The sequence below is a fragment of the Babylonia areolata genome, chromosome 18 (genome assembly GCF_041734735.1).
Source record: "Babylonia areolata isolate BAREFJ2019XMU chromosome 18, ASM4173473v1, whole genome shotgun sequence".
NCBI lineage: Eukaryota > Metazoa > Mollusca > Gastropoda > Neogastropoda > Buccinidae > Babylonia > Babylonia areolata.
The window spans coordinates 39,118,144-39,132,582 of record NC_134893.1 but is presented as its reverse complement, the minus strand read 5'-3'; the positions used below and the strand labels follow the sequence as shown (position 1 = coordinate 39,132,582).

Sequence of the window (14,439 nt, the reverse complement as noted above, 5' to 3'; positions counted from 1 at the left end):
CCACACACACACACACACACATACACACACACACACACACACACACACACACACACACACACACACACACACACACACACACACACAAACACTGGCTTCAGTGACTCACGCAGAATGCGTGACGCCATTCGACTTGCAAATGAAAGCCCCTTTCTAAACAAATGCTCTAAACATTCATCAAACCAAATCTATGTATCATTCACTGCCAGATTATGTCTGCTGTGCTAACACACATACTTAATCAGTTAGGAACATAATCGAGTTCACATAGTTTAATCGTTCGTCAGTGCAGGGATTTGATGCTAAGATTACGTCATTTTGTATTCTCGTTTTCTCATCTTCTTTCTTATCTTCTTCTTTTGAAATTGTAAAATAAAACAATAGAAAAACCCTTGGTGACTGGCCTCTATATGTCTCTGACCTGTGCGATGGAGCTTTCTATCCTGTCTCTTTTTATCCTGTCTATTTCAGTAATTCAATGATTCTTTGGTAACCCATTTATAATATACCACTCTGTTCACGGTGTTACAAAAGTGGCGTCGCCAACAGATATGATCCATGACATTTTGATCCAAAATTATTCTTTTAAAATTAATGTTTTAATTCTTTAATCGTTTCATCCCAAATATAACTAAAAAATAAATTAACTCCCCCTACCAATCACTTCTCTGTTACAGATACATTACACACAGTTAATTACATTAATTACACAGATTAAAAGAAAGCTGAAGCCCTACTCTCCTTGCTTTTCTTAAATCACACATCCAAGAAAACTATCCAAAATCACCTTAAGGTATACACACATAGTTCAGTGCTTGATAACGAGAGTAGAGAAACACTATCAAATTGCTAAAGATTTTTTCTGTATCCACAGCAGAACGTTTGGGTATATAATTAATGCAACTAAATCATTTAATCAAGCTTCCCATTACTATATTTTAAGTGCTACTTTGTGTCGATTCTAAATATGTATTTCATGCCATGCTCTCATGGTGACTAGTCTTAATTGCAAAGTGTCCAGTGTCAAAGATTCATGGGTACTGTGTCGTTGGTGGGACGTGGTGGCGGTTCACACTCTTGGGATGATGCTCTCTCAAAAGTCTGACTCCGCGACGACGCGATTATTGTCATCAGTACGGGGCTTAACAAGTGGTGTCCTGCGTCAGCTGAATCAGAACAGACACTACTGAACACCACCGGAGTATTTCGGGAGCAGTGCAGGGTATCCTCTTGTGTATGGCCTCCTGGCGACCTTACATCGATAGTAACTGCGGCAGACGAGCCTGGGGAATTCGGAATGCGCGGCATATGAGTCTTCTTCTACTTCCTCTACTCTGTGAAAAGTCAGTGGGACGCCGCACACGAGAAATGTTCATCAGATTCCTCCAGTTTTGTCGGTTGTGTTACAAAGCCTGGCTCTCTGCAGATGGGTTTCCTGTCGGTTCTGCAAAGTTGTAAGTCCATCGTTTTTCTGTCTGCCCCTCCGTCACCCTGCCTCAACAGTACCTTGGATGATTGTTTCAGCAAGGCCACTGGATCTTGCTACGTGGCCATGCCAGCGTAGCTTTCTTTTCTTAACTGATGTCAGCAGATCTTCATAAGGTCCAGTGTGTTAGCGTGCATTTGATGATGATGGATAATCCTTCTTTGGCGAACTCTTGAAAAAAACATCGTGATTCTATCCCTGGACCGTTGATGGTGGTGTTGCGCTGGTCATCAACAAGGTCTTTTCGGCGTTGATTTCCATGTCACATCTCGTCGATGTTTCATCAAGTCTTTCAACAAGCTGGGAGAGTTCTTGCTCACTACCTGCCGGACCATCGATGTTGTCTGTGAAGCGAGGATTCGTGACGGTTCTTCCTCCAGTGCTGACTGTCCCGACATGATCTTCAAGCGCGTCAATGATAATGCCTTCCAGGACTATGTTGAACAGTTTCAGTTTCAGTTGCTCAAGGAGGCGTCACTGCGCTCGGACAAACCATATACGCTACACCACATCTGCCAAGCAGATGCCTGACCAGCAGCGTAACCCAACGCGCTTAGTCAGGCCTTAAAAAAAAAAAAAAAAAAAAAAAAAAAAAGGGGGGGGGGAATAAATAATAGATAAGCTTACATGAATAAATAAATAAATAAATAATAATTATAATATAGAAAAAGGTAGTAGTAATAATAATAGTAATACTAATAAAATGATAATAAAAAAAAAAAAAAAAAAAAAAAAGACAACAATGGTGATAATTAAGCGAATGAATGTAAAATATGACGACACACATTCACACATACACCCACACATGCATAACAGAAATGCACCAAACATGCAGTTTCACAGATATGAAAGTACAGTCAAATACATATAAACGTACATGAGCTCCAACACACACACACACACACACACACACATTACCTTGCACCTCCTCCAACCCCCTCCTCCACACACTCATTTCTAGTCTACGTATCGCAGCTTCCACGGCACACACACACACACACGCACGCAAACACACGCTCACAGAGATGAACACTTACTTGTACAAGCACACACATATACGCCCATATCTCCCACCCCCATCCCCCACACATATATACAAAGATATATATATATATATATATATATATATATATATATACACACCCGTACACAGATCTCTCCTGACACTTGTGTACACTTACACTCTCGCGCATTCACAAACGCACTCAAAAGCACAGACCCACACATCCACACAAACACACACATACACACACGCACAGAGGCTGCCAAGAGGGATGGGAAAAGATCTCTGATGCCAAGAACGTGGCGTCTAGTGTGTTGCTCAGTCTATTGTATTTGGAAAGGCCCACAGAGACTCTGTTCCGTTTTGAAGAAATTTGCGCAATGTTGGTTTGGAAATGATGCCGATATTTGTTTGATTTGCAAAGCATCGTGCTCTACCTTTCATGTTAGACTTTCGGCCGCTCCCTCTCTCTGCTTTTATTTCTTTGAGGCGATCGATGGTGTGATGGCCTTGTACCTGTTCTTTTTGGTATTCTTTGACTTTTCTGAGGATTTCCGATTTTCCTAGATGTAGGCCGCTCGTTGGTGTTGCGTTACCAGCAAGTCTGTCAGCTCGCTCATTTCCCTTAACACCTGCATGTCCCGGGCAGTATGACCATGTGAGTTTTTTAATCTGAAAGTTGCGCATTGCCTTATGCCACTCTGGGCTTCCCATTCCGTTTTCAATTTTCTGTATGAGGTTCATTGAGTCGGTTAGAATCATGGCATGTTGGTTTCCGGGCGTATGGATGGACGATAGCCACTGGAGGGCATGTGTCGCCGCTTCAACTTCCATCGTTAGGCTGGAGGTTGTGACTTTGTAGGCAGCATTCTCTTCCCAAAGAGAACAGCATGAGAGAAAGAAGGTAGCCCTGACGGACACCAACTGAGGTAAGGGGCCACTCTCCAATAGCAAACTGTGGGGGTGTAGTACCACTGAAACGGTGCATATCACGGAGGAGAAAAGGAAAAGAAAACTGACCACAGCACCAATGACAACAACATATGACAGGTAACACACATACAAACACGAAAATATGCAATAACAGTAACAAACACCCCCACCAGTACCACCACCAACACGACCACCGACAACACCACATACACACATCAACACACACACAACAACACACACGCTGCCACCACCACCACCACTACCAATAACAGCACAACAACATACACACACCACCACCACTACTACCACCATTAACAATAACGACAAAACATACCACCACCACCCTATCCCAGCACAACCATCACCACCACCAACCACAACCACCGGCCACCACACAGCACCTCCACCAACCACCACCACCACCACCACCACCACCAACAACTGACCAGGCCCCGTTTTCACGTCCTGGCACGGGCGGAAAGCACAGCTGACCCACAGCCCCATCTGGTCAGCCCAGGCGGGGACGGAGAAGCCCACAGCGAACATCACGGCAGCCAGGAGCAGGCCCAGGAATCCCAGCCGGAACAGATCGTGTCGGTAGAAAATTCGGCGAACAGTCGCGGTCGCGGGACGATGACACTCGTGAGAAATTGCCGTGGCTATCACCACTAAGGAGAGGGGATGACAGGCGACAGCCGGCGAACGCAGAAGAAGAAGACGATGATGATGATAATGATGATGACAAAGAAGAAGAATAAAGAGACTAACGATAGGTAAGAGAAGTACATGCTCTGTAGCCAGCTATTATCGGGCAGGTAACACTATACAGGGCCCCAAACACCTCCTGTTTCTCACGGTTTTTGTCTGGTACGTGGTAATTTCCATCCACCTGTGGCCCCGCCCACTCACATCGCTCCCATGACAGTGTCAGTGCCCCTGGGCACTCCTGCCAATTATCTCACCTCTCAACTTCAGTGTTTGCGTGTGTGTTTGTGCGCATGCGTGCGTAGGTCCGCGCGCGCGCGCGTGTGTGTGCGCGCGCATATGGGCGCGCAGATGGATGAAAAAGGAGTGAAAAATGGATATTTTTATGAATGTGTGCATAAATGTATGCACGTATGGAAGGATGGATGGATGGATAGATGGATGTATGTGTATGTGTGTGTGAGGGTGGTGGTGGCTTGATGTATGTAATGTGTGCATATGTATCTATGTATGTGTGTTTGCATGTATTCGTTCTATAATAAATATCTATATAACATAACTAAACACGTACATGTAAAAATGAATGAGTAGATGAAATAAGGTACGTGAAATCAATGAAATAATTAAAACGAAGAAATTTAGTTTGTCTTCTGTCTGCATTTCTGCCATAATTAAAACAATAACGTCACAGAACGTCTTCATGCTTCATCGACCAATCAAACACACACACACGCACACACACACACACACACCACCACCACTACCACCACCACCACCACCACCACCATCAAAGGCAATACGATTACCCACAGTGACGACGTCATTTGGATTCGACAACGCTGGACGGAAGAACGGAACCAGGTGCGGTGAGAAATCTTTATTTACCATTATAATTCTTCTATGTACATCTCAAAGACTAACTCGATCTTTTAAAACCAGCTTTCGGGTATCATCATCATCTGCTTATCATATTCTCAATATTTAAAATCTGGAGTGTTTCTAAACGTGTTTTGTTTGGATTAATGAATAGAAGTTTTTGTCCACAGATGAATGTAATATCATCACTTCATTTCGGCCATTGGTAGCAACACTTGTTATGATTATTAATGATAATGCCTTTTTGTATGTTGTATGCAGTGTGTGGACTGAATATCCTCATCCCCGTGTTGATTTTGTGTTCTGTGAGATAGAAAGTAGGCAGGTATATATATCATGGAATAGTTTCCGTTAATGTATTATTTTGTTTCTGGTTTCATTGTCCTTTAGTGATGTTAATGTGCAAAATCATGCAAACGTCACTGTATGAATGAAATACGTACGTACTATCAAATATGAAGAGATGGTGAATGTTTAAATAAAACTCTTAAAAAAAGAAGGAAAAAAAGTATCATTTACCGCTATGTTGCAGACAAGGCGCGTGTATATTGTGTTGGGGACATTACATTTTTGACTCACTTGTGTAAACAAAGTGAGTCTATATTTTAACCCGGTGTTCGGTTGCCTGTTTGTCTGTGTGTCCGTGGTAAACTTTAACATTACCATTTTCTCTCCAAGTGCTTTGTCAGTTTACACCAAATTTGGCATAAAAATAGGAAAAATTCAGTTCTTTCCAGTCAACAATATTGCACCTATGGGATGGGCACAAAAAAAAATAAGCCAAATTATATGCAAACTGAATTTTTCTGTTATATTTATATTTTTTTAGTCTCTAAACTCGGCACTTTGATCTGATATTCTGACACAACAACAAGAGCAGTCATTTTTATCATTTTTTGTTCAAACAGGAACTTCTTTTGCTAAGCATGGAAGTTATATTTCCGGTGCATGTCTTTGCTGCAGATAGTAAAAAAAGGGAAATTAATCTGTAATTAATGCTAGGGGGGGTTAATTTGCTTTAAACTGATCTTTCTCATCTTAAACATTACATTTTGAAATTATACTCAATACATAAAAATCTTGTGTGTTTTACTCTCAGTGTACTGGGCATCAGATATTCGCAACGTACTTGCATTGTATAGATTTGGTTGTGTATGACTAAACGAAGGTGCACAAAATGTAACCCGGTTTTTACGTGTCTTCAAAGAGTGATTAATTGACTGCTGGAAACAAAGGTGGTGTAGTAGGATCCAGGAAAACGAGCGATATTCTGCATATAGAAAATTTAAATTTGAATTTTCATTAGGACCGTATTTCGAGTGCGTTCAGAATAAGGCATTACATGACATCTACATCAGATTCAGATTAGGCATTACTGATATAAGAATCCATAAATTTCGATATTCCACAAACTTTGCTGTGGACTTACATTGCCCTTTATGCAAACGACATATTGATGATGAATTTCACTTTCCGTTTAGCTGTCATTCAAATGAAGCAACAGGATAAAAAAAAAAGTCTTCCTCTGAACCTTGCACTAGATCCAAATAAACAACAGCTGACAATTCTTAACGACCGTAAATATATGACAGATATTGCTCGATACCTTTATCACAGTTTGAAATTCAAACCAACCAGTTAAGTAATTTAGTGTTTATTATCTGCTTATTTCCGTATCTCCTGTGCTGATGGCCACATGTTCCAAGATGTGTAAATGGAAAACCAGTTTGTCCATGTCCACAACCCCCATTTTGTGAACGTCTTAGTGTGTGCGCGAATGTGTGTATCGGAAAGTGTGGAAGAACATTTTACATATATTTGGGTGCTTTCGATTTCCCCTTTCTCCCCTCCCCTGATATGAGCAAGGTTTAAATCAATAAACCATTTGTCTTGTCTTGTATTGTCTTGTCTGTCTCTGTCTGTCTGTCTGTCTCTCTCTTTAAAAGATGCGTAAACAAGCTAACCTGAACGAACTATTTTTGCACCTCATAGCTACTCTTTTGTTTATCATTGTTGCAGACTTAAAACAACAACAACAATCAAATAAACAAACAGGAAAAAACAACAAAAAACAATAACAGACGAGGACAAAACGTCGGCTGGAGCCAGAAGAAAGGTGCACACCAAGAGATAGCCTGCATTACATCAATAAAATGGCGTGCTGCGTCCTCCGTTCGTTGATGGTGGCGATGACGATAATGGGAACGACGGTGATGGTGAGGGGCCAGGCAGTGCAGTTCACCGACGAGCAAGCTGGGAGACACCTCGACGATCTCAACGTCAAGGTATATGTCTGTCTGTCTTTCTCCCTTCTGTCTGCCTTTCTGCCTTTCTGTTTTCTGCCTGCCTGTCTGTCTGTCTTAATCATTCAGAGGAGCTGTGTCCTTTGTACAATGAGTCAACAGAAGATGATGAAGTTTATTTTGTTTTGAAGTGTCCTGTGTTGCATGGTCTTCGCCTAAAATCTATTTCAAAGAAATATTACGAACGTCTGCGTTTGTTTGAATTCTGCTTATCATTGATGGCATCATCTGACGACGGTGTTGTAACGTAATCTCGACTGTATTTACATAACGCGTCTTAGTTAAGTAGAATAGTATCTATTTCTTTAGTTTATTTATGAAAACTGTTGAATGTTTACTGACAGTTGTGGTTATATCTGTATATGTTGTTAGCGCCTGTCATTCATGTGGGGCTGTGGCTTTTATGAATGAATCATCTGCGTCTGCACCTGTCTGTCTATGGGTCTATATCTATCTCCTACCACCCTTTAAATCTCCCCCGTCTTTTCCTTCAGTCTATCCTCTTTACCCATCTCCTCCTTCCATGTTTCTCCTACCATCCTCCTATCCCTCTCCTTCTCCTTCAATCCTTCAGTACCATCCCCCAATCCTTCTCCTCATGTCCTTGCCCATTGAGTGCAATCATCTCCTTCCCCTCCTCATTTCAGTCCAGCCATCCTCTTCGTCCCCATCATCACCACTGCCTCTCGTTCCGTCTTGTATTATTATTGCAGAGTATCGGGTTGTCACTTTAGCAGGTAGAGGGATGGGCGGAGCACTACCAGGAGCTCTATTCAAGAGAGAGCATTGTCGCAGACGCGGCAGTGGAGAGCACCCCCAACTTCCCTGTCATGGAAGAACTCGACATCCCGCCCTCTGAAGAGGAACTCAGCAAGGCCATTGACTCCCTCGCCTGTGCCAAAGCTCCAGGAAAAGATGGCATCCTACCTGAAGTCATCAAGGCTGGAAAAAGGACCGTGCTACTCCACCACCTGCACCAGCTGCTACTGCAGTGCTGGGAAGAAGGGACTGTGCCCCAGGAGATGCGTGACGCCAACATCATCACTCTGTACAAGAACAAGGGTGATTGCAGTGACAGCAACAACTACCGCGGAATCTCCCTCCTCAGTATCGTTGAGAAAGCCCTTGTCCGTGTAGTCCTGAGCATACTGCAGCCACTTGTTGAACGCGTATACCCTGAGGCACAGTGCGGATTCAGAGCTGGAAGATTAACAATCGACATGGTCTTGCGACAGCTGCAGGAGAAATGCCGGGAGCAGAGACGGCCACTATACGTCGCATTCATCGACCTGACCAAGGCCTTCGACCTTGTCAGCAGAAAAGGCCTCTTCACACTGCTACAGAAGTTTGGATGTCCCCCCAAGCTCCTGAGGATGATCACGTCTTTTCATGAAAACATGCAGGGCACCGTTCAGCACGATGGATCTTCCTCTGACCTATTCCCAATTAAAAGCGGGGTGAAGCAAGGCTGTGTGCTGGCCCCAACACTCTTCGGTATCTTCTTCTCACTGCTGCTGTCCTATGCCTTCAGCCAGTCGGAAGACAAAGTGTATCTCCACTCTAGAAGCGATGGCAGTCTTCAACCTGGCCCGCCTTCGCGCAAAACCAAAGTGCGACAGCTTCTCATACGCGAGATGCTTTTCGCTGACGACGCAGCTCCGACAACTCACTCCGAGGAGGCACTCCAGCGACTCCTCATCCGCTTCGCCCAGCATGCAGAGAGTTTAGCTTGACTATTAGCATAAAGAAGACTAACATCATGGGCCAGGATGTGAGCAGCACCCCAAGCATCTACATTGGTGACTTCACACTCGAGGTCGTTGAGGACTTCACATACCTTGGCTCCACCATCTCCAGTAGCCTCTCCCTGGACGCCGAACTCAACAAGCGGATTGGCAAAGCAGCTACAGCCATGGCCCGCTTGGCAAATAGGGTCTGGGACAATCCCATGCTGACCACCAACACCAAGATGCAGGTGTACCAAGCCTGTGTGCTTAGCACTCTGTTCTACGGCAGCGAGACATGGACCCTCTTCTCTCACCAAGAACGCAGACTTAACACATTTCGCCTGCGCACCCTCAGGAGAATTCTGGGCATCACATGACATGGCCGTGTACCAAATAAGGAAGTCTTGACCTGGCAGGCATCTCCAGCATGTTTGCACTCCTGACCCGGAATGGATGACGGGCGAATCCCCAAGGACATCCTTTTTGGCGAGCTCGCCACTGGTTCCAGACCTGCGGGAAGACCTGTCCTACACTACAGGGATGCCTGCAAACGAGACGTGAGGGCAGACGACATGGACCCAGCAGGTTGGGAGGCGGTGGCTGAAGATCGCAACAGCTGGAGAAGGACCGTGAAGGCATGTGTCCAGAGGAGCGAGGAGAAGAGAGAACAGCACTGGGAAAAGGGAAGAGAGCGAAGACGGCAGAGGGCAGAATCCGTACCCTCTGAGCCAGGCGTGACTTTCACCTACGACAACTGCAACAGAGCCTGCCGATCCAGAATCGGACTGTACAGCCACAGCAGGTGCTGAAGTTCAACAACCTGACTGAATCAGGCGAGAGTTCTATTGTCTCCCGAGACAGACGGACGCCAACAACAAATCGGGTTGTCAGTGAAGATCTCCTTCCTCCTCCTCCTTTCTATCACTGTCCATAGTTTACCTTGTGTTGTATTGCAGAGCATCGGGTTCTCAGTGAATATCTTCCTCCTTCTCTTTCTCCACCTTCACTTCGTTACTTTCCATACTTCTACCTTGCATTGTATTGCAGGATATCTCGTTGGCAGTGAAGATATTCCTCCTCCTCCTCTTCATTACATCTAGTCATTCTATCTGGTGTCTTCCTACTCTTCTTCATCCTCCTCTTCCTCCTCCTTCTCCACCTCCTCCTCTTTTTCACTGCCCATCGTTCTTGAAAAGAATGACAATGACATTTCTTCGTTACACATTGTAACTGACGTCCATCGAGTTGTCAGTGAAGATCTTCCTCCTTCTCCTCCACCTCTTCCTCCTCCACCAACTCCCCTTTCTAATCCTCTTCATCACTACCCATCGTTCTGTCTCGCATGGTATTGCAGGGTATCAAGTCTTCTTCTTCCTCCTCCTCCACCTCCACCACAACCACATCCCTTCCCTCCTCATGCCAGCATGTCACCGTTCTGTCTGGCGGCACACTGTGTTGCAGGGCATCGGGCTGTCGGTGAAGTTGGACCTGCGGTTCCGCCGGATGCTGGACGAGGTGAACCAGACGCTGCAGACGGCCCGCGACATGATGGCCAACGAGTACCACCCGAGCAACCTGCCCAACGTCACGGCCATCGTGGAGGAGAAGCTGGTAGACATCAACCAGTTCCTGGACTATGCTGAGGCACAGCTGTCCAGTAGCATCAACGCCACCTCGGGTTTGTTGTTGCGCGACTTGTGCAGGTGGATGTTGTGTGTGTCCGAGTGTGTGTGGGGGGTGGGGGTGGGGGAGGGGGTTAGGGGGGTTAGGGAGTAGGAGGGGGAAGGGGGAGAGGAGGAGGCCATGCTGTCCGGCATTGCCAACGGCATCTCTTGGTTTGTTCGCAACTTGGAGGGGGATGTTCTGTGTGTGGGTGTGAGGGGTGGGGGGTGGGGGTTAGGGAGGAGGAAGGGGTGTGCAGAGGATGAGGGAGAAGGAGGGGGAGAAGGGAGGGGTAGAAGGAGGAAGGAGATGGGAGGGAGAGGGGAGGGAGAGGGAGGGTGGATAGGGGAGGTAGAGGGAGGGGGAGAGGAAGGGGTGGATAGGGAGAGGGAGGGGAGAGGCGAGGGAGTGGGAGGGGGACAGTGAGGGAGAGTGAGGAGGGAGATTAGAGGGAGGGGAGGGAGAGGGGGGAGAGGGGTTGGAGAGGTAGATAGGGTTGGGAGAAGGAGAGGGGTGAAACGGAAAGAGAGGGACGGGGAGTGGGTAGAGAGAGGGGTGTATGCCAACAAGAAGCACAACGATGAATAATAGACAATATCGTGCATATATATATATATATCTTTACAGAATTTTGCCAGGAACAACCCTTTTGTTGCCGTGGGTTCTTTTACGTGCGCTAAGTGCATGCTGCACACGGGACCTAGATTTATCGTCTTATCCGAATGACTAGCATCCAGACCACCACTCAAGGTCTAGTGGAGGGGGAGAAAATACCGGCGGCTGAGCCGTGATTCGAACCATATATGTTTCCGCTAACGTTGGGCTTGTTATGATTGTGGAAAAGTGGTGCATCCTCTTCTACATCATCCTCTACATCATCCTTCTTCTTCTCCGCATACGTTTCCTCCACTTTTGTTGGTGCTATTGTTGATTTGTTGATGCTGCTGCTGTTCCCCTTCTTCTGATGCTGTTTTGATGGTTGTTGTTGTTGATTTTGTTGATGTTTGTTTTCCTTCTTGTTGTATTATTCTTCTTCTAACTTCCCTTCTTTCTTCCTTCATCCATTCCTTCTTTCCTAGCCCCCCACCCCCTTTCTCTCTTTCTTTCTCTTTACCTCTTCTTCTTCAGCATTGATTGAATTCGATACGATAAGCCGTTTCTCTCCCAACCCCCAACCTCCACTGCCCCCATCCTCCTGCAGACGCCCTTATAGCCTACATGAAGAGTCCCCAGGAGACGGTCAACGTTGGGAACCACTACGACACCGCCACTGATGTCTTCACGGTGCCAGAGGACGGGCTGTACCAGGTTCTGACCAGGAACCTGCCCTACGACTCCAGCTTCGCCTGCAACGTGGTGAGGGACGGTACCACCCTGACCACCCTGGATGTGTCGGGTCAGTGAGCCAGCCAGAGAAATCGAAATGGAAACTTTTATTTATTTATCTATTTATTCATTTATTCATCTCATCTCATTCATTCATTTATCATTTTATTTATTTTTCTTTTCTTGATGGAGAAGGAATAAGAACTTGGGCATGGGGGAGGGGGAGTGGGGGGGGGGGCGGGAGACGGGGGAGGGGGGGGACTAAAATAAATGCATACACATCGCACGGAAAAAAATAACAACTTCAACAAAAGGAGGGGGTTATAACAAATGCATGCACATCGCATGGCAAAATTTAAAAAAATACAATAACAACCATAAATAAGTAGATATCTAAATGCATAAAAAAAGTGTATAAATACATGTACAAATAAATGCATGAATGCAAAAATACATAAGAATAAATGAATGAATAAATAAACAAAATAAATGAATAAATAAATAAATGATAAATGAATGCATAACTAATAAATAAAATTGTGGTGAAATGAAATAAAAAAGACATAGACTGAGATTGAGACCGCAAGGATGACTTGAGCAACATATTGGCTGACGCCTTTAAGATCAAATTGTTCAAGGTATGGGCCTTCTTCGCTCGATAAAGGTTACGTTGTTGAGGGGGCTTGGGGGGAGGGGGGGGGTGACTGAAGACTGAGACTGAGATTGCTTATTCATATATGCCACATCCACTTAAACAAGGGTTGCGGGTGGGTGGGTGGGGGTGGGTGTGAGGTCGCACATTGAACAGTCGTCTTCATTACGAACCTTTTAGAGAGTGGGGGTAGGGTTGGAGGGGGTGGGGGTGGGGAGGGATACATGTGTGTGTGTGGCGGGGGGGTTGAGTGAGAGGTGGTTATGGGAAGGGATACCGCGCGCGCGCGCGCGTGTGTGTGTGTGTGTGTGTGTGTGTGTGTGTGACACAGGTTACTTCGACATCCGGACCCGCATCCGGCTGGTGTTCCTGGACGCTGGGGACACCATCTACACCACGGGGTCCACGCCAGAGTACTTCAGCGTCATGCGGCTGCGGCTGCAGACCCTCATGCCGAGCTTCCTGCAAGAATAGACTGACACCCCGGGACCCTCCGCTGACGATCCCTCTCTGACTGAATCGACGGAGCTCCTTTCGGACACCACAGCTCTTACCTGAAAAGCCACGACTCTTTCATCGTGAAACACAAGAAATCCGGAAACACTACAGTACTTCCTCGAACACTACAACTTTCCTGAAACGCCACAAACCTTCCTTAAATTTCCTTTCTCAAACGCCGCCAAGGTTCCCGAGACACCACAGCTCTTCCTCAAGCTCCTTCCCCGAACACCACAACTGTTCCTGCAAAACAAACGCCACAACTCTTCCTCAAACACCACCAATTTTCCTGAAACACCACAACTCTTCCTCAAACACCACCACCAATTTTCCTGAAACACCACAACTTTTCCTCAAACACCACCACCAATTTTCCTGAAACACCACAACTCTTCCTCAAACACCACCAATTTTCCTGAAACACCACAACTCTTCCCCATACTCCTCAAACACCACAACTGTTCCTGCAAAACAAACGCCACACAACTCTTCCTCAAACACCACAACTCTCACTCAAACTCAATAACTCTTCCCAAAACACCACAAACCTTCATAAAACGCCACAACTTTTCTCAAACACCACAACTCTTCCTCATACACCACAACCCATGAATGAACACTTTTCTTCGGGTCGTTCTTCTTCACGTTTCATTCCTGTTTGTCTCTGTTGTCTTCCAGTTTTCGCAATGTTCGCTAGTTTGTTTTTTAGTTTTCTGTTACATTAGCTTTGTCTGCTGGTATCTGTTTACACCTCGAGACGTTTTTGTAATTTTTTTCTCTGTGTGTTTTAGTTGTTGTTGTTGTTGTTTTTTGCTTTTGTTAGTTTTTTTGGTTTTGGTGGTTTTCTGGGGTTTTTTTCCCCCACTTTATGATGTATTTTAACGGGATAAAAAAAAATTGTGAGTCAATGGGAGACATACCTGTCGGAATAGAAGTGGACTTGTGTAGCTATATCATATCTATCTTCTGTAAGTCGCTCATGTTAGTGATCGCCCTTCCCAACCCCCCCCCCCATCCCCCCCAACTTCCCCACGTCAGTCTTCTTCTTCTCCATGGTTGTTCGGTGCATATTTTAGCATTATTTTCAGGTCTTGAATGGATTTCTGACATGAAAAAACATCAATAAAGGACCTGACACAAGAGCCAATTTCGTATCGTACTTTTTGAGGAAGAGACTGCACGACTTCACGTGCTCAGACATGTCCATGTGAAACATAGAAGCTGCAAAGAAGAAGAGGAGAAAGAAAATATCACACACACACACACAC

General features: G+C 45.4%; 1 protein-coding gene across 2 annotated transcripts; it reads left to right on the top strand.

Moving 5' to 3' along the window:
• The first annotated feature begins 4,918 nt into the window (after positions 1-4,918).
• LOC143291977 (uncharacterized) lies at positions 4,919-14,290 on the top strand. 2 transcript variants are annotated; one of them, XM_076602130.1, is made up of 5 exons: positions 4,919-4,988; positions 7,023-7,288; positions 10,495-10,711; positions 11,897-12,091; positions 13,005-14,290. In XM_076602130.1, the coding sequence occupies exons 2-5, from the start codon at positions 7,157-7,159 to the stop codon at positions 13,145-13,147; spliced, it is 687 nt and encodes a 228-aa protein (XP_076458245.1). In that variant the 5' UTR covers positions 4,919-4,988; positions 7,023-7,156; the 3' UTR covers positions 13,148-14,290. The 2 variants fall into 2 exon arrangements, with proteins under 2 accessions (XP_076458245.1, XP_076458246.1); XM_076602131.1 differs by having other exon boundaries at positions 4,968-4,993.
• Positions 14,291-14,439: the final 149 nt, after the last annotated feature.